At 40.1% G+C, this 19,171-nt stretch overlaps 2 protein-coding genes across 4 annotated transcripts in view; both read right to left on the bottom strand.

Moving 5' to 3' along the window:
- The window catches only part of LOC137185913 (sodium channel subunit beta-4-like), a 31,586-nt gene extending 30,214 nt beyond the window's left edge, over positions 1–1,372 (bottom strand). Inside the window, exon 1 of the mRNA XM_067594434.1 lies at positions 543–1,372. Coding sequence (XP_067450535.1) covers positions 543–636 — 94 coding nt within the window. The 5' untranslated portion in view covers positions 637–1,372. The remainder of the gene's footprint in view (positions 1–542) is intronic.
- A 4,926-nt stretch (positions 1,373–6,298) lies between these two features.
- LOC137185911 (sodium channel subunit beta-2-like) overlaps positions 6,299–19,171 on the bottom strand; it is a 29,261-nt gene continuing 16,388 nt past the window's right edge. For 2 of the 3 annotated variants that reach the window (XM_067594432.1, XM_067594431.1), the window contains 5 exons: positions 17,754–17,914; positions 17,448–17,664; positions 16,594–16,786; positions 10,141–10,208; positions 6,299–9,779 (listed from right to left, as the gene is read on the bottom strand). In XM_067594432.1, coding sequence (XP_067450533.1) covers positions 10,199–10,208; positions 16,594–16,786; positions 17,448–17,664; positions 17,754–17,914 — 581 coding nt within the window. In that variant the 3' untranslated portion in view covers positions 6,299–9,779; positions 10,141–10,198. Of the gene's footprint in view, positions 9,780–10,140; positions 10,209–16,589; positions 16,787–17,447; positions 17,665–17,753; positions 17,915–19,171 lie in introns of those variants that run through there. The other variant, XM_067594433.1, reaches the window with a different exon arrangement.

Genomic DNA, 19,171 nt, shown 5'->3' with positions numbered 1-19,171 from the left:
AATTTTTCCCCTTGAAAATTGCACGTTGTTAAGTTAATGCATGAAGGAGATCATTTGGACAGCCAGTCACTGATCCAGCGCAGCAACCTGATAGTCGACATGTCCAAGTTCAGATGAGCCGAGGGTCAGATGTTATTGACCTTGATGCCCTCAGTACAGCAACAAGTAAACATCACATGTGAAATGACCACACATTTTAACCTGCAGGTGTGGGAAGAGAACAAGGTGAGCTAGATGAGACAGGAGAGCTGAAGCAGAAACGACAGAACAGCAGATGTTGGTGTGGAGTAATAAAAAAGGTATGGATTTACTGTGGCAGCAGTGAACCACCCACCCTGACCAGCATAAAACACCGAAACAACGACAGCAAAGGAGGGAAGCATAGAGGACATGTTATAATTTATAGACAAATAGGGGGATTCACCCAACCACGCACGGGCATGAAGAAGATAGAAGTACAATATTATGGTGTAATGTAGAGATACAGTGGAAGAGAGTGGAATGACAGGGCGGCTAAAGGTATAGAGTGAAGTATAACTCACCGAGCAGCAGTGCAACTGCCAGACCAGCATGAAGTAGATCCCCTGATCTCAGCCGTCCGGAGACACTCGAACCAGTGCTGTCCACTGACGCCATGACACCACCTGTCTGTCTGTCTGTCTGTCTGTCTGAGTTCTTGTTTGTCTCTGTATGTACAGAATGTGTGTGTCTTTATCAATCTGTGTCCCTGTCTACTAGAGTTCAGTCTATGCAAATATATGTCTGTGTGTATTTATCTTGTGTGTCTGTCTCTGGAGCAAGGTGGGACACTGAGCTGTGCAGCTGAAGGCAGAGTGAAGTCCTGCTCTCAGTCCCTCCCTCTTCTCTCCTCCTCTGCACTCTGTCCCAAGAATGAACAGAGGGAGGAAGTGCAAAGAGAGCAAGATAAATTCCTTCAGGGAGCTCTCTCCCGTCTAGTTCCCTGCGCTGCTCCTCAACAGCCCAGGAAAGCAAAGGAAAAGACAGACTGAAGAATGCAGTAGTTGAATGAAGAGTACAGGCTCCCTTCCTGTCCCCTGTCACTGTCTCTGGCAGACTCAGTGGTGATTATCCAGCGAGGCAGAGAGCAAAAACGAGGCAGAGCGGTAGCGGCGTAGCGACGTAGTGTCAGACAGCTCCACTGCTCCAGCAGCAGCTGCAGCAACAGCCAGGGAAGCAGGCTGGCCAACAAGCCCCACAGGGGGAGACATAGGCTGGAGGGGGGTGTGGATAGAGCATGCGAGAGAAGCACAGAGGGATGCTGGAGCAGAGCCAGCAGCCAGGCAGAAAAGCCGAAAGCGCGTGTCTCTCCAGCCGGCACAGGGAGGAATGAGCGAGAGACGTACTGCAGAGGTAGAGGTGAAGAGAGTGAGAGAAGGAAGGAGGGGATAGAGTGAAATGGGGAGGGGGGTGATTACTGCTGCCACACACACACGCATATGCACCTAGCACAGTAAGGCTGAGTCAGCCTTACTTAAGAGGGTCTGCGAGTTGGACACAGGCTGGGTGCTTCACCCATATGACATACCCCTGTCTTTTACTGCATCCTTTACTCCCGTCTCCTCTTTCGTGCGTCTCCCATTTCATGGTCCTGGTATACCTCTGTGTTGGCAGTTTACCTAGAATGCATTGACAAGATGTGATGTTGTCCACTGGCAAGTTTTCTATAAAATGTTTTATATCTCTCTTTTTCCTTTTTCACTCTTCAGTTGTACAGCTTGTTTTTTTATTCCCTTATCCTTGTTTGTAGGATAAGGATTTGTTAAAGTATAGCTTGTTATAGAAAATGCTACTGTGATTTAAAAAATGCATAGGATTCCGCTAAATTTTACATTGTCCTACCTTAAAATTCCTCAGAAGATCACATTTTAATGCATTTTGACTTTTCACAGATGTTTAAAATTGAAATTTTGGCAATGATATGCTTGTTTCAAGCAACTGTAGCTGTAGCTGCAGCTCAACGTGATAGTCACCAGCAGTTCCTTTTTTTATAATGCCTCACAATGTAATAGCTCCACTTTGATAGTAGGGACTTTTTACTTAAATGGAGCACTTAACTGCAAACTCTCTCTGTAATTTCAAAGTTTCCCATCCCTGCTCTGTTTTGGGTCATGTCTTTTGGCTGAATCTCAGTAGGTGCAAGCCAAACAAGGCATAAGGAGCCCAGTCTGTCATCCATCGTCTGTTCATAAAATCTATACAATCAGCAAAGGTGGACCTTTATAACAGACCCTGTGCTCAAAATCCATGGCATTGACCGGTGTCCCGTGGTTATGATTCACATTGTCACAAAGTATCTTATGAAATTGGTCTTAGTTTACATGCTTTACAGTTTGCCTACAAGGCACACAGGTCGTAAAAAATGCAGAGACCTGTGCCCTTCACAACTTCGTTCAAAACATGTAACCACCAGGACGTTACACAATCATAACATATCTTTCATAAATCTCAGCTCAGCCTTCAACATAACCCTGCAGTGGCAGTGAAAGATCACCAGTCCACAACCTGAATGTGCAGCCTGACCTCAGTCATTGGATTCACGACTTCCTCACCAATCGATAGGTGCATCAACAGTGTCATCACCAACATCAGAGCAACACAGGGTCGCACATCTTAAGCCCATTTCTCTAAACCAAACACAGCTTCCCATTTCACTCAAGGATGTAAGGACAAGTAAAACTAAACATGAAAAGCAAAGTATTTTGTTATCAAGGTCTATCAGCCATTCGCTTGCCCTGATCACCTTTAGTAGGGTACCTTGGTGGACATTGGTAGATGGACTGACTTTCGATCAACCCCTTGTAGACTTTTAACAGGCCTGCCAAAAGGGACCGTTAATCAACACAATTCTATTCTAAATGCCATTGATGCGTGGGCATGTCTTCCAAAGGAACTACAACAATGTTTCTTGTTACTAGAACACCTAATTGCTTTTCTAAATCGACACCGCACATTTCTGTGATGCCTTGGCATCCCACAACACATTTTTGTGATTTCTGTGATGACTTGGCACCACAGATACGTGTGATGTTTTGGCATCACTTTATGCTCCCTGGAGTTTTGGCACATTGTGGCTTGTAGGATATTCCTGCGATTATCTCATAGCCTTATACTGATTTCTCAATGAGCAGAGTAGCATTCTTTTCTTCCAATATAATGATCGTTTTTGTTTTATTGTGTAACTAGACACATTTGATGAATGATATATTGATATATTTCAGAATAGTACAACAAAATGCATATATTATGTAGTGTTTCTGATTTCTGTTAACCCTTTCCAGTTCTCATTTTCCCTTTTTTCCATACAGACATGATTGATGCTTGACCTCTCAAACACTCACACACACAGTCACATGGTGTCAGGTGATCCGTCTTTGGCATTTGATGTCATTTCCAAGTTCAAGTGTGTGTAGGAGCTTTAATAGACAGTGAGATACATATAGTACGCAATTTAATGCAGCAAGTTACATGTAGATTTTTATGTTCTGTAGATAGATGCTAGAGGTAAATACACAGATATACGCATAAATATGAAACGGGAGATGCATATGCACACAAGTACATAGTCACATGTGCGCACATGCACACACACCTGCCTCTGGACAGGGTGACCTTGGATGCTGTGTATAGAAGGAAGGCGGAGCAAGAGAGGACATTACACTGATGAGAGGAGAGGAGAAAGGAAAATGTTAGGGATCAGGAAGGGAGGATACGGGTGAGAGGAAAAAGAAGTTCAAGGAGAGGAAAGACGGGATACAGGAGGGAAGAGTGGACAGGGGAGGAGGAGAGAAGGTGGGGGGGGGGACAAGAGCGAGGGGAGGAGAGATGACAGGAGGCAAAGCAGGGAGGTGAGATGAGAGGCGGAGGGAGGGAGTGGAGAATCTGTTTCTGGGACGGCCAAGGTAGTGAAATGCTGCAGTGAAGCCACACAGCTGAGCCGGCCCGAACACAGCTACTGAAAGACACTGAGCTCGTAACCCCTTCCTTCTCTCTCTCTCTCCATACCTCCATCTTCTCCCACCCACCACTTTCACCTCCCACTCTGATTAACCTTCCTCTCACCCCACACTTCGACCTGCTCTACCCCCCCCCACTTCCCCCTTCCTCTCCCTCTCTCTCCCTCTCTCTCTCTTTGCACCAGCCGGTGAGTGAGCAGATTTCAGAAAGCATCCTGAGTGGAGGAGTACAAATGGGGTGGGCCTCTCCCTACCTCCACTTTTCATCTGTCCTTCCTTTTTTATTTCATCTGAACGGGTCAATCTGTCTTTACTCGTTTCTCTTTCACCATTCTTTTTTTTACATTCTTTTTGTTGCTTTTTAAATGTTGTGTGCTCATGAGTTTGTTCTTTCCTCTGTTCTTGTCTTTGCGCCCCCTTTCTCTCTTTTTCCTGTCTCTTTTGTCCTGCGGTTTGTGCTCCTGTTGTTTTTATGTCTGTCCGTCCATCCGTCTGTCAGTGGGCAACAGGGATCATCTAAAGGTGAGTCCTGTCTAAAGTTAAGAGTGGTCTGCGGTACATACGCATTCTTTCTCTCTCTCTCTCTCACACACACACACACACATCTGCTTTGGAACTTAAAGTCACTTCAGTGCTGATATATAATGAAACCTGTGCAAAACATGCATCTGGCCTCTTGGTGGAGATTTTGTGTTGTGCAGCCTCATGGTATGAGTTGGAAGTGAAGAGGGTAGTTTGAAACTGGCTGTGATTATTTGCATGATGTTGGCTTGGTGTGAAAAAGGTTTAATTAGTAAAATATTACTGCAAGGACTGTGGGATGTTTGTGCAGTGGAACTGCAACAAGAATGTTAAAATAAACTTGTTTGCTCTCTTAAATCTTCATCTTCCATGTATTGCGTACTGTTTCACTGGCCTAATATACACACAAGAAAGTTGCACTTAATTATCTAATCTGATAGTATATGATAGTATAATATATACATTTAGAGTGCATATATGTAATGTATTTTGAATTGTGTCTTACTAATGTAATTAGTAATGATTAGTAATGTATTGTCATGATTGTTTGATATTGTTTTTACACCTTGTGTACTGTGGCCTGTTTTATTGTCGCACCTATGTTGTGTGACACATACTGTCAGAAATCTGGCACATTTCTTAGTCAACCCACATGAATCATGTTTGGCTGCAAAAGCTGCTGAAAATAAATACTCTATATCCACAAAGTCACCTCTGACTGATTCTCAGTAGAGCAGCTCCAGGTTGTCCTCGCTGATGAGATCCTTCTGGGTTTGAGACTGTTCACACGCAGTGCATGAGCTGTCCTGACGTGAAAGACAAAGCACATGCATGCTGGGTTTTATTTTGTTTTTTGTTTTTTTGCAGAAATTAACAAAGGCAGGCATTTTATGCGTCAGTATGTGGGTATCAAATGCAAATTGTTCTTGGCGAGTATAAACTCCAGTACTCCGTGATACACTATATAGCTCACTGTTCCGGAACACCAGGATATATAATATAGCTACTGTTGAGAGACAATGGTTGGGCTTACCCTAATGCATCAGAGGACATTTTGTTAAACTGAATGAGACATTGTGGGAGGTCATAGATATGAAGAGGTTATTGTAAAATAAAGGAGTACTATGGTACCACCTTTGCTTGGGCCTTATGTGTGGAATTTACATGTTCTCCCTATGTCTGTGTGGGTTTCCTCTGGGTGTTTTGGTTTCCTCCCACAGTCCGAAGACATGCTAGTTAGGGAACTGAGGACCCTAATTGCCCATAGGTGTGAACAGTTGTCTGTCTGTATGTGTTGGCTCTTGAACCTGAACAGGATAAGGTGGTGCAAATTATGGCTTGACTGAGATAATTAAGTACATGATACTGTAATATTTTCCTAAATTACCTTTATTTAAAATACATAATGTAATGATGGCTGCTTGTGCTGATGCAGCACAGTGCAAGCATTGGTTTGGTGTTCACTTACATTTAAAGTGATACAAGAGCAACTGTTCAGGGCAAATTCATAGCCAGAGGTGGGAAACATATTGATGCACAACGATAAATCTGTCTGTTACAAGATATTGATGTTCTTCTTTGTTTGCTTTTTTCTGACTGGGAAATATATATACACAATATACAGAATAGTGTATATGATGTAATATTTCCCACAAACTTTCCTGGTAAAAATTGCACTAAATTTGCCCCACATGTTAACCCTTCAACATAAACATGCATGATCACACATAGACAGCAGTGTCCCAGGACATGTGACAGGATTAGGGCTTTCCCCAACCAAAACAACTCTGCAATTATAAACATTTTGTCAACAATTTTAATTTATTGATAAATCACCACTTCATGTTTATGACATTGTTGTTAAATGACTGTGTTATATGACCATTTTAGCTTTATTCACCACAGAACAACACACAATTGTAATTATTATATTATTGTGATGCAAAAGATGTGCTTTTAATATTTCAGGAAATCACACAATACATCACCTAAAATGTTGGAAAACAAATTATAAAAATCAGAAATGATAAAATCTATAAAAAATGTGATTAAGACCCAAATTATATTAAAAATAATATAAATAAATAAATAAATAACACAGACCTGTACACATTTTTCTTTACGTCAGATCTAGTCTAGCCACAAGATCTGGCAAAACTAACCACAATGTAGTTGCTAGATGACACAGCTAACCAGCTTGAGTCATTACAGGCATCTTAGAGACATCACTTTGTGACACAGCTGGCTTGTCATCACAACATAGTTAAATCATAATTGGACATTCAGAGGTTAACAAAGCTCACATGCTGTTACATGTAAAATGGGCAATTAATAGTGATCGAGTTACTAATTAAGAGAATTTTTAACATTCAAGGTGCTCAAACCAAATAATATACCAATATACCATCTTGATAACTCGTGAACTTTATATGCTTTTCTCATTCCCATTATATGCACATGCTCTCCGATATGATTATATTAGAATAGGTGTGTCAGTGTGTTAATGTGCAAAACAATATCTTACAGTTTTAAACACCACTGTTAAGGTAAAGGCATTACTTTGGAGACAGAGATAGGATTTACATTTAAAATCTTTAAACCTTTTGATATATTTATCTGCTTTAAAGTACACACTAAAAATTGTTTGTATTGAGGTGCAATGGCTCCAGGTCTTTTTAAAATCTCTATAAAACAGGGTTCCAGTTGGAATTAGAATAAAAAGATATAGATTATAAGAGTTTGTATGGAAGCTTTTTTTTAATGAAATGATGAAATATTTAAAGTTGTTAAAGTTGTTTTTTGAGATTTTACAGGTGAAAGCTGAAAGTCAAGTACAACCAAATACCTCTAACACTCAAATATGCAAGCAAAATATATATCCATGTATTCAAACAAATCAAAATGAAATACAGGTAGCATAATATTTGATAAATGGTGCCAGTTGCTACATAGAGTGAAAGCTTAAACATGCTCTGACTGACTCACATCGTTGTGGTTTTCGTTCTTAACAGAATAGAATTAAGTTTCTTACTTTATTTTATTACATTTAACTTTTTGATATGCACTGTTTAACATGCATTCAGGGCAGTATAGTACACTGTACATGCTTCAATTTCCAAAATAACAAATTCTACCCGTTCTGGTGGAGAACTACAATTTGTAGTTAAACCCTAACCACACCATAAGTTTGTCAGGAAGCTCTTCTTTGTCAGTCATGGATATAAACATCTCATATTGTAATTTGGATCATTTGGTATTATCTCCTATATTACTGTCTTTAAGTGTGACTCTATAACTGTGTCTTGTAGTTTTTCTTTTATTCATTTCTATGAATATTCATAAAGGTTGGCAGCTACAGAAATCACGTGATTGTGGGTGCAATGTAGGTTTTTCACTTTGAGTTGTCTTTGATTTGTTTTCATCTTTGATGGAAATGTTGTCATATAGCCAACACTATTTCAGCAAAAAGTTTTATTTCTCTTACCAACAACACAACCAGTGCTAGCTTTATTTGTATTGTGGGGAAGGTTTCTGAGAAGAAAGCTCAACACATTCACAGACGTGTTTACATATGTAAACAATTTTACATTGTAATGCAGTCACAAATATTGTAAATGTCATATGATCTAATACCAAGACACATTTTGACTTTGTCAAATGAAATCTGTGCCTCTGTATTCAGGCACACTAACATGCCATTTCTCTAGCAGTGTCATAGGGATGGACGGTATAACCAGCAACGGCATACAGTATAAATGTATGAATGTCAAATTTAGTATAGAATAAAATTTTGCTGTAAAATCACACCCAAGTGCTCTGAAAGCATCAGCACAACTCACTGCATGGTAACCAGTGCCGCTATTAACTTTGGTAATGTCACTGACAGGCCAATAAAAACATCAGTGTACCACTTCCCTTTAAAACTAAAAACACTTTTGCATGCAAAGACAAAAAGTGGACAAAAATATGGAGACAGCAAGAAAACAGTGGCAGAACCAATAAATAAAGAGATTGATGGGAAACAAGTTCCTTCACCTGGACATTGAGCAGAATAGAGTTTAAATTCCTGCAGGGCACATGGACTATGTAGGGCAACAGGTTTGGCAAATACCTCCACAGGTATGAGGAATGTTTGAGTATCCTAAGACACAAGTAGACGTCATTGAGAAATGCAAACATCGTTTGGTTAAGTCAATGAGTAATTGCTATCTTTTCAATTAGAAAAGCCTTACCTTGCGAGGCAGCTGGACGCATGAGATCACAAGATCACGTGAGCATCCATCTGGTCAGGCTTAAAGTTATGCACTTGTGTTGGAACCACCAGTGGTTTGGACCAATCAGTGTCCTATGAGGATTCGATCTTGTGATCTCACAAAGCCAGCTGCCTTGCAAGGTAAGACGATGATAGACAGTGATCGACAGATGCTTCATCCAATCACCTGCCAAGTATTTATTGAAAGTGCCTGCCCTTTTCCAAACAAGTTTCCAAGGACGACATCTCAGATGGTTCTGTATAAAAACCATCTGGCGCGTCAGGTTAAGAAAAGCCAGCTGTGTGTCATTGTAAAGACATGGTGCCTATACAGGCAGTTGAGAGACATGATTTAAGGCAATGTTCTTTATGTTAAACCAAAACATTTCACCCAAAACAAAATCCTAAAGTTGGACTGAAGCTGTTGATTCCCATCACACAGCACAGCATGATGAACTTTTTTAACACCATCATGTATAAAACTGCCTCCACAACCACTGTGAATCATAATAGTTAACTGATAATAGCTTTAACTTCAGGCAATAAATAGCTTTTGTATTGCATTTAAAATCACATTCAATTGAAAATATGAGAGCATCCATTAGATACTCTGATGCTGAAGCACTGAAACCATTCCATATTCAAAATATATTGTAGTAAAAATTTTAGGTCATACCGCCCAGCCCTAGTGTGTCATATAGTGTGCTATGGAAATGCTGTTGCTTATAATGACAAAGACTTCTAATGCTATTAATATTTATTTGTAGCTATGAATAACGTAATATGCGTTTGGTGGTTAAGTTGCAGAAATGTTCCCTGGCTTATTTCAAGGAGAAAAAACACGTCTCACACAGACATATATAAACACACAGGCACACATAGACACATTCAGTACACACACATACATACATAAAAGCACACCTGTGTCCACTGACACACACACATACACATGCAGAAGGGGATGGATAGAATCAGTGGACGATGGTTCAAGCAGTGGTTACTATAGATCTTCAGGTAGGGGGTTCATACGTCTGTAAGAAACGAGAGAAAAAAAATGACACTGTTTTGATTATACCACTTTTGAGGATGCTGCACATCCACAGTCCTTTTTTGCTTAATCTTTTCATTAGTAAGTCCAGGTTTTGACTCTGTTCACTACATCACCATTGTAATTACATAGCTAAATGCAATTCTTAATGTAGCAAGTAACATGCTATGGTAAGCTATGATAGCAGTGTCCTAGTTTGGTTTAACTTTGGCTGGTACAGTGGTCTTTATCAGTGTTGGATTTCATATTTTGCTGTGTAATGTACAAATAGTTCTCTAGTAGACATGGTGTTTATGATGGAGGACAACAACAATCCAGACTGGTTGACATGAACAGGAATTTACCAGAGGAGGTGTTGGGGTTGAGAGCTCCACAGGCCACTGGTTCAATCTGATGACCCAGCTATGGCTGTCTGTAAATGAAAGAGAAGAGATGCCCAACAACAGGTTAGCTTTTGATCAATCCAGGGAGAAGGTTTGAGGTTTGTAAAATCATTATAGGAGAGAATAAGTTATGCTAGGTTAAGTGTTTGCCATAGACACATCTATGTCTGAACTGTCTTGTTCTTCTTTAACGGAAATAAGATTTTGGAGGGAAGCTATGGAGACCTTAGATAAAACCAATGCTGTGGACTTTCACTATACATGATTCAGAATGGGCTAAAAGCCTATTTTCCAGGGTTAGTGTTAGGAATCTGTGTGTTTTCATTACACTGCAACCAGCATACATTGATTCTTGGAAAACAAGTACATGTTTATTTGACAATGTGTGTGCATAAAGATATGTACTATAGGCTAGACCATACAGAAGATATAACGATACAAAATGAAGCCCCATGACTCATGGTCTGAGCTATAGAATGTAGGATTTAAGGACTAAGGAATGTGGGTGTAAATGTGTGCTTAAGTTTAATTAGGGCTACTAAAAGTGGCTACTGGTATGTTACTTTTAATTGAGTATGCCAATATGTAGTGGTATGTCACTGATGATTAATGAATGCCACTGTTGTTCTACTGGCATATGCTATTTAAAGACATTATGTCACTCTTTCCATTGGCAGAAACCACTTACCACTGCCATATACGGATTCTTTCTGCCATATGCCACTGCTGAGTCTTGGTAGGCCACTGCTGTCACTGTCAACTGTCACTATGATGCTCATACCATTGGGGTATGTACAGCTAGCATAGATACCCTACAATACAATTGTTATTTTTGATTTTTACATTTGATTATATTTACAACTGATAGTTGGCAGGTAGTTAGTAGTAACTAACAATTAAATGTGAAATATGCTACTAATTTGACGCCAAATGAACACTTGCTGGATTAGGTTAAACTACATTAGTGTACTGTAGGTCTTTTTTTATGGCAATTTGACTTATCTTGTTAGCAAAACAGCACACTGTAGTGGTATGACTACACTTAGAAGTACAAAGAAATTTTGTACTTGTTAAGAATTGGGGCACCCCAATTGAAGGAAAATAAGTAAACTAGATTAATCAATCTCATAATCAAAATTGTGAATTCTCGATACATTGATCTCTAGTCTGCTTTGAAGAATATACACAGACAATGACTGGTGATAAATGAGGAAATTTATTTATAGTTAAATGTCTATCAACAACTGAATAAATGAGGTATTAATGATGAACATATAATAGAAGATCAGAATCAAACATAAATGAAATGGATCTTTTAAATGGCAAAATAAAACTGATCACTTGGTTTAGCGATAGTGAAAAAGGAGTATGTGAATTCAGGGTTACCAGAGAACAATAAATGCTAGGGAACTAATCACACCTCTCTAATACTTAAATTTAGAAATTCAGAGCACTATCTGACATCAACTCTTATCACAGCAGCAGATGGAAAGTTTACTTTTTGCAGCAGAGCTGAAAGTCTTCCAGTCAGACCTGTAACTACTGTTTCAGCACTGGCTGTACTCACGGCTCTCCAGCAAGGTGAAGCTCACCGGAGGCAGTGGCCACTGAGCAGAGAGCATCAGACAGCAAGGTTTCTCAGCTGGTACTTGGCAACCCACTACTGTAGGGATGAAGAGGATTTTTGTGGCAGATACTGCCATCACAGTTGTTCTTAAAAGCAGTCAAATGTTGGACATTGATACAGTCTCTGCTGAGTCTTGATATGTTGTAGTTGAATGTCGAATAGAACTCTGAATACACTGACATTACCTAATTATACTCGTCTTAAAGCTATAATATGTGACTATTCAGGCTTAAAATGTCCAAAAACAACTAGACCTATATTATATATTTTGTTGAGTTGTGTACTTACATTATCCCATATGTTTCCAACAATTTTCAAACCCAGAGAAATCTGTAATTTTAATCAAGGTAACGGTCCGTTTCATTTGGTCGCCTGTCAACAGCATCATACCCCTCTACCAAAGAGTATATGTGCACAAGAAGCATGCACCAGCGTTGTGGTTGTTTGCCACAATGGCATCTACCAAAGAGTATACGCATACAAGATAATATGTCAGCGTTGTGGTTGTTCAACAGAAACTGTTATAAATTGACTTTTATTCAGTTTTAAGCCATATTTTCATGATAAACTTTTTAGATCTTGGTTGTTTTGATCTTTTATCTGGATGAAGGATTTTAGTTATCGGATGTCTGGATCTCAAGTTATCAGAGAAACAAGCTGAGCAAATGTTAGCAGCAGCTCCACTAGCAGCCCCTCCTGGAAGTCCAGTGCTCGCGAACATGGTTGGAGAAACATTGATTTTTTACATGGAACAGCTTTATTCAGTATTTTTACCGGTTTTAATCCCTGTGTACGTTTGTTTTTGGAGAGGAAGAGACCTCTGCAGATGATTTGGCTCCCGGTAGAAACCTGCTGAACGTCTGGATCTTAAGTTATCAGAGAAACAAGCTGAGCAAATGTTAGCAGCAGCTCCACTAGCAGCCCCTCCTGGAAGTCCAGTGCTCGCGAACATGGTCGGAGAAACATTGATTTTTTACATGGAACAGCTTTATTCAGTATTTTTACCGGTTTTAATCCCTGTGTACGTTTGTTTTTGGAGAGGAAGAGACCTCTGCAGATGATTTGGCTCCCGGTAGAAACCTGCTGAATGTCTGGATCTTAAGTTATCAGAGAAACAAGCTGAGCAAACGTTAGCAGCAGCTCAGCTAACAGCCCCTACCGGACGTCCAGTGCCAGCCTGATTTTTTTTTTTACGTGAAACTGCTTTATTCAGTGTTTTTACCTGTTTTAATCATCGGGTCCATTTGTTTTGGAGAGGAGGAGACCTCTGCGGATAATTCAGCTTCCAGTAAAAACATCCTGAACGATGAACACTGGAGTACTCCTAACCTGAAGAAGCTGGTTGTTTAAATGAAGACAACAACTCCCATGATCCCACACTACTTCACAACGTCATCATACCTTGTCTTTTGTTATTGTTTTGATTGAGAGACCCCTAGCGGCTGAAATTACATATTGTGCGTTTAAATCATCTTGAAAGTAATTTTGTTGACCAAGTGTCAAAACTTCCAAAGTTATTATCAACGCGAGACTTGTGGAAGTACAAAAATATCTAGGAATATTAAACTTGTTTCCACTAAAGGTTAAAACTTAGGCGCAGAAGAAAACACAGGAATAAGAAATCTAGAAAAAGTAAACTAGGACTAGTGAAAAAGTCTGGGTGAGCAGGAAAACTCTGATGGGACATAAAGTGAAGAGGGCTCTAGGTGAGCAGTTATGGGGGCTCCTTAGGGACAAGCGAAAGGCGAAGACTCAGCGAAGAGAAGGTGAAAAGGTGTCAGACGTCCAACAGTTTTCTTCACCGTTGGGTCTTGGCATGTATTATATATGAAACTGTCCAGTGCTAATAGCCACTTGCAGGTAGAGTTAAATTATTAGCGTCTTCAGAGAGTTGGTGGTAAATTAGCTCTCCTTCTCTCTCTTCAATTCTTCAAGCTTGTGAGGCATTGAATGATATCGAATTTATATTGAATGATGTCAAGGGCGAAATCTTCAGTCAGACATTGGGGGGGAGGGGTCCGGTATTAATGAAGTTACTGTTGCCATGCCGTGTGCATAAATACCTCTTGCTCAGTTTAGAGACACGATATCGTTTCAGTTTCAGCTGCTGTGTGACTCTGCAGCCAGCTGATACTAGTACTGATGTTTCTGCAAATCCCGGATACAGTCAGTGACACTTGAACGACACTGTTGTAAGATTCAGACATTAATCTAACACATCAGACCTGCCTGAGTCACATTAATAGCTATATTTTGACATTTGAAATTTGAGCAGATTGTGTTACAGATGTGAAATACTACAGAAGTAAAAGAAGCAAAATACATGAAAGTTGGTTTGTGATTGTGGAGAGCTCTTTGTGTGTGCACCTCTGCTAATTAAAGACACACAATTTGAAGCTTTTGTGCTCTCTGCAGTTTCCATTATGGACCAATCTGTGTGATGAAATGTGGAGAAAAGCCTGAAACACTGGAAAAAAAAGCCTGGAAACCGCTCTGCTCACTCAAACAGACACAAAACAAGGGCAAATTGCACTTAGCTGCAAAACTTTATGGGCATGTTTACGCCGCCAAAGCTAATGCCAAAGCATTAGCACAATATCTTTTGTGAATAGGACCTTGAGACGGGGAAGATAGCAATTGCAAATGATGCACAATTCATAATGCTGTCAGCGGCCACAATCCATTCTCTGTGAATTCGCACTTTAGTGCACAGGGACCCATTATCTATGGTCACTAGATGGCAGTGTGGCCACACGGTAAACAATGCATTACATCTGAAATTGAATAATTCTTTCATTTTATATCGTACAGATATACAAGCTAGACTATTCTTCAGGAAAACATTTGCTGAGTAGTAATGGCTCCATTACTGAATAGTTGGACAGCTAATTCACATTAATTTAGGCTTGGGCTAAAACGAGGAACATACCAGTGTTAAGTCTCTTCAGGAATACAATCTCAAACTGATGGCAGGGGTCTGTTAAATATTATCTCTGGCCACATCAGGGAGAGAGAGAGGGGGTATGCGTGTGTTTGTATGTGTGTGTGTGTGTGTATATAAGACAGAGAGAGAGAGACTGCCATTTGTTTAATTCTAGTAACCGACTTGATGTGATGTGTATTCAGTCTCAAATAAAGCATCAGTCTCTGTTTCATGGGAAGGTAATCCTTTTAGCTTGTTTGGTTCATACCCTTCTCCTGTGGTCTATAGCCAGATGAACCTAAAGAGAGTCGTTAAGTGGCATGTCCTGCTGTTAATCTTGTTATCAAAAACAAAACATAGGTCTCTCAGGGGTGGAGAGTACCAGTGCCTTGTCTGGCCAGTGTCAATCTTGACACTTTTACTGTTGAGAGGTGAAAAGTTTAAAGTTTACAGTTTACAGACACAGAGGAGTCTAAAGCCTCTTTCACACATAGTTCCCAGTAAATTACTGGGATAACTTTTCTGGCACCGCTGGTGATTTTCACTATACACACATGCAGCTACTGTACATTCAGGAACATTTCCGTCTCACGCCATTTCACACATGCCATGAGAATGCCGAAATAGATGGGGTGAGGGACAGTCCAGCAGATGGTGTTAAGCAACATTTATGGATGCCAACCACCATAAAACTCAACAGAAGAAGAAGATGGGGCAAGGCTGGATTTACCTGTAGACGCCTCTTATAATTTTCAGGAATATGGCGGTGAGGAGTGTTTTTTGTCTGTTGTACAGCCACTCTTGAAAAGAGGAGCTTGTTTGCAAACAAAATAACTTATACTGCTTATCAAATCACCCGCAAAAGCATTGGCAAGGCAACCATAAACATGTCGTGGATTCAAATACGTCATCAATGGAGTCTTGTGATTGGTTCACTCACTCCACATGAAAGTGTCTTTTTTCAGACGTACGTAACCCTTTACATACTTGTCCCTGCTATGTTACTACTTTCATTCACAACACAGTTGTACCAGCATCCCTGAAATGTTACTAGGTCTTGAGGTGAAAAATTGGCGGTACAGATTTCCCTGAATATTGATCCCTGCTGCCATCAGCCCAAGCAGGAAAAGTTCCTGAACATTTCAGGGATAGAGTGCATGTATGAAAGGGGCTAAAGCAAAAAGTTTATGCAGATTTTATTTGTTTGTTGCTATGGCTTAAGTTATTTTGGTTGAATTTCATCCATCCATCCATCCATTTTCTTTACTGTTTATCCACTTGAGGGTTGCAAGGGAGCTGGAGCCAATCTTAGCTGACATTGGGCAAGAGGTAGGGTACACCCTGCCAGTCAGTCAGAGGGCTAACATATAGTATAAAGACAGACAACCATTCACACCAAAAGGCAATTTAGAGTCACCAGTTAACCTAACCTGCATGTTTTTGGTCTGTGGGAGAAAGCCTGAGCATCCGGGGAGAACCCACACAGGCACATGGAGAACATACAAACTCCTTACAGAAAAGCCCCAGCTGTCCAATGGGTATCGAACCCAGAACCCTCTTGCTGTGAGGCCATGATAATAACCACTGACCACCATACTGCCCTGTTTCGTTAATATTTTTTATTAATGAATATCACTTTTTGTGCACATACTCTGGCCTGCTGACCTGCTTTTTCGCAACATCCCGTCAAAGGTTTCCAGGCCAAAATACCGTCTTCTGCCCTTTATATGGGGTGGCAGCACTACAATGACATGTTTGTTTATATGGTATAAGCTGCAGATCTACACATTCAGCCACTTTTTAAACTTGGTGCTGCTGGGAGTTTCTGATTGAGAATCAAAGATGCCATGGTGAAATTTCTTACTTGGTTCCCTCCTCTGCGACACCTTCAGCCTCCAGTTTTCCCTCCTCCTCCATCTTTTCCTCCGAAATTAGTTCCTGTTTCCGGTGTCGACGAAGACATTTCACTATCACCATGGAAAGAATCAACAGAGCTAATGCTCCGCCCACGGACGCCCCAATCGCAACTGCAATGGTTGAGTCCCTCGGAGGGGGAACTGAGGAGAAGAAAGGAGAGGAGAGGGTTAAGTATTTTGTAGACAAAGGATGGAGACAAGTGCAATGCTGGCTAAAAGCTCTACTGGGCTGATTAAACAGAGTGGAAAGAATGAAAGTGCTGCTGAGTTAGCCTGTGGTGTGTGTGTGCGCATGAGTGAGTGTGAGAGAGATGCTGAGGGACAGTTCAACGTCTTGCTGGTCATCAATAAGTAAAAAGCTGACTCATCACCAGTAGGTCTTCACGCTTTGGGAAACACACACACACACAGTATGTTATACATCATTATTGTATGGCATTTATCCTTAATATACGGCCGAAGAGAGTTCAGTACACTGCAAAACAAGCAAATGAGACTTAATACATTTCACCCATTTCTTGCTTGTGCAATTAGCAGCATAAACAGCTAACTGTGCAAATCTACAAATGGAGTGTTTTTTGCCACATTTTGTTGCAACTAACAACTAACTACCAACACAGGAGCACACACCCTTAGAAATACACTTCCTGATTTTGGTCTAGCACTGAATAGCACTCTTAAGGAATGTGGGGGTTGGAGGGATGCTATTGTAAGATATCAGGAGGTGTATTTTATAGGCGAAGGTTAGGATTTATAGACAGTTACAATTTTCTGTCTTTAGAAGGTAAAGTCAGTATCTTACGTTCAGTAACAACATGGAGCTCTATGATACCGCGTCCCTGGATGCGGTCTGGGGGGTTTCTCACATAGCAGTTGTAAATCCCCTCATCCTCCAGCTGAACATCTGATAGGGTGATTGACAGGTCATTCTTATCCAGGTTCCCGGCAAACGTCACCCTCTCTCCAAACCGATCTGAACGCAGAGGTACCATTCCTTTTTTCTTATAGTACGTCATGAACTAGAGGGACAGAGAGAGCTCATAACTGTAGTTTTAAAATGTAGACCCCCTTAGTTTTGGGTATTAAGCATATGAACCAGCCATCTTACCATCTCCTCTGTATCGTTGCGTGATTCTTGGTAGGTCCAGTTCATGGCAAACTTGTTGATATCCATCTTATAGCAGGAGGTGAATGTACAGGTGATTTTCACAGTTGTTCCATTCAGTGCATTTATGTTACTGGCCACAACAACATCCATGCTTGAACAACCTGTAAATAAAAACAACAACAGTGCTAATATTGCTATTAACAATAGAATATATAAGTTGTAAGAACTGAAAGAGATTTGTGTCCATTTATAATTTACTGGATTTCCTTATAATTAACTATTTTACTATGAACAATTCTGGATAGAATCAATGAGGATAATTAATACATCTTTCAAATGTACTGAAATGATAAATACTGAGAACAGTAGACTAGTAGATTACGAGTAGGAAGTCCTTTTTGTGTTTTTCAAGTCGCATCTAAAGACATCAGATTTGTGTCTTTAGTCTGACTCGAGTCCAAGACATGTAAATTGAGACAGAGAGTGTGTTCATTTAACTGTGAGCAACTAAAAAAGCGCCATTCCATTCCTCAGCAGTTTCACCCTGCCAATATGTAGTGAGGATGTGTTTTTTTCCATGTAACTGCTGACTCTTCCTCTGCACTCCATCTGGAGAGTGCTGTCTCTCATGCTGACAGCTATTTGATGAGAATCCCTGCCTGTTTTTCAAGTGACAGAACTGATTTTTAGATGTGGGTAGCTTCCATAAAGTGACTGTAGATCAAGCAATATGCCTGATGTATACTTAAACAATTCCAATGAAGTCTATTTTAAAACATAGACAGCAAACAGAAGCACAGCATGTTTGTATTTTAATCCATCTTAACATAATCCTGCAATATCACACCTTTATAATTGGATTTGTATTTTTTAAAGCATTGACTGTAGCAAATAAACAACAGCTTCAACACAACTGTCCACACTGTAGGAGGGTTCAATCCTTTGTTGAGGATAAAATCATATTTTGATTGTTATATTTTCATCTTCGTATCACTTTATGTGCACTTGTGAATGAGTGATGGATGTTCAACTTTTACTTTAGTTTTTGAACCACGGCACTGACCATCAGACTAATATTTCAGATATCACTGGTCAGCTTTTGATGAAACTCGGGGATGATACATTTTGGCACCATGCTCTGTCATTTACAAATCTATCTTGATGGAAACAATGCAATTAAGTGAAATGAGTCAATATTACTTATGCGCTGTAGACATCTGGCTCTAAAATGTAATTTATTAATTGTGTAAAGTGTGTACAAAGTAATTACAATCATTTCACTTGATTAAGTTAGCAGGACAGCATATTCTTTAATTTGGCCATAAACACTGAAAGAGAAAAAAAGCCTGATTAAAAAAACAACAACTAAATAAAATCTCACGATCATGATAGGTTTTGCCTACAAAATCTTCCTCTTA

Source organism: Thunnus thynnus, chromosome 7 (genome assembly GCF_963924715.1).
Source record: "Thunnus thynnus chromosome 7, fThuThy2.1, whole genome shotgun sequence".
NCBI lineage: Eukaryota > Metazoa > Chordata > Actinopteri > Scombriformes > Scombridae > Thunnus > Thunnus thynnus.
This window is presented reverse-complemented; position numbering and strand designations above follow the sequence as displayed.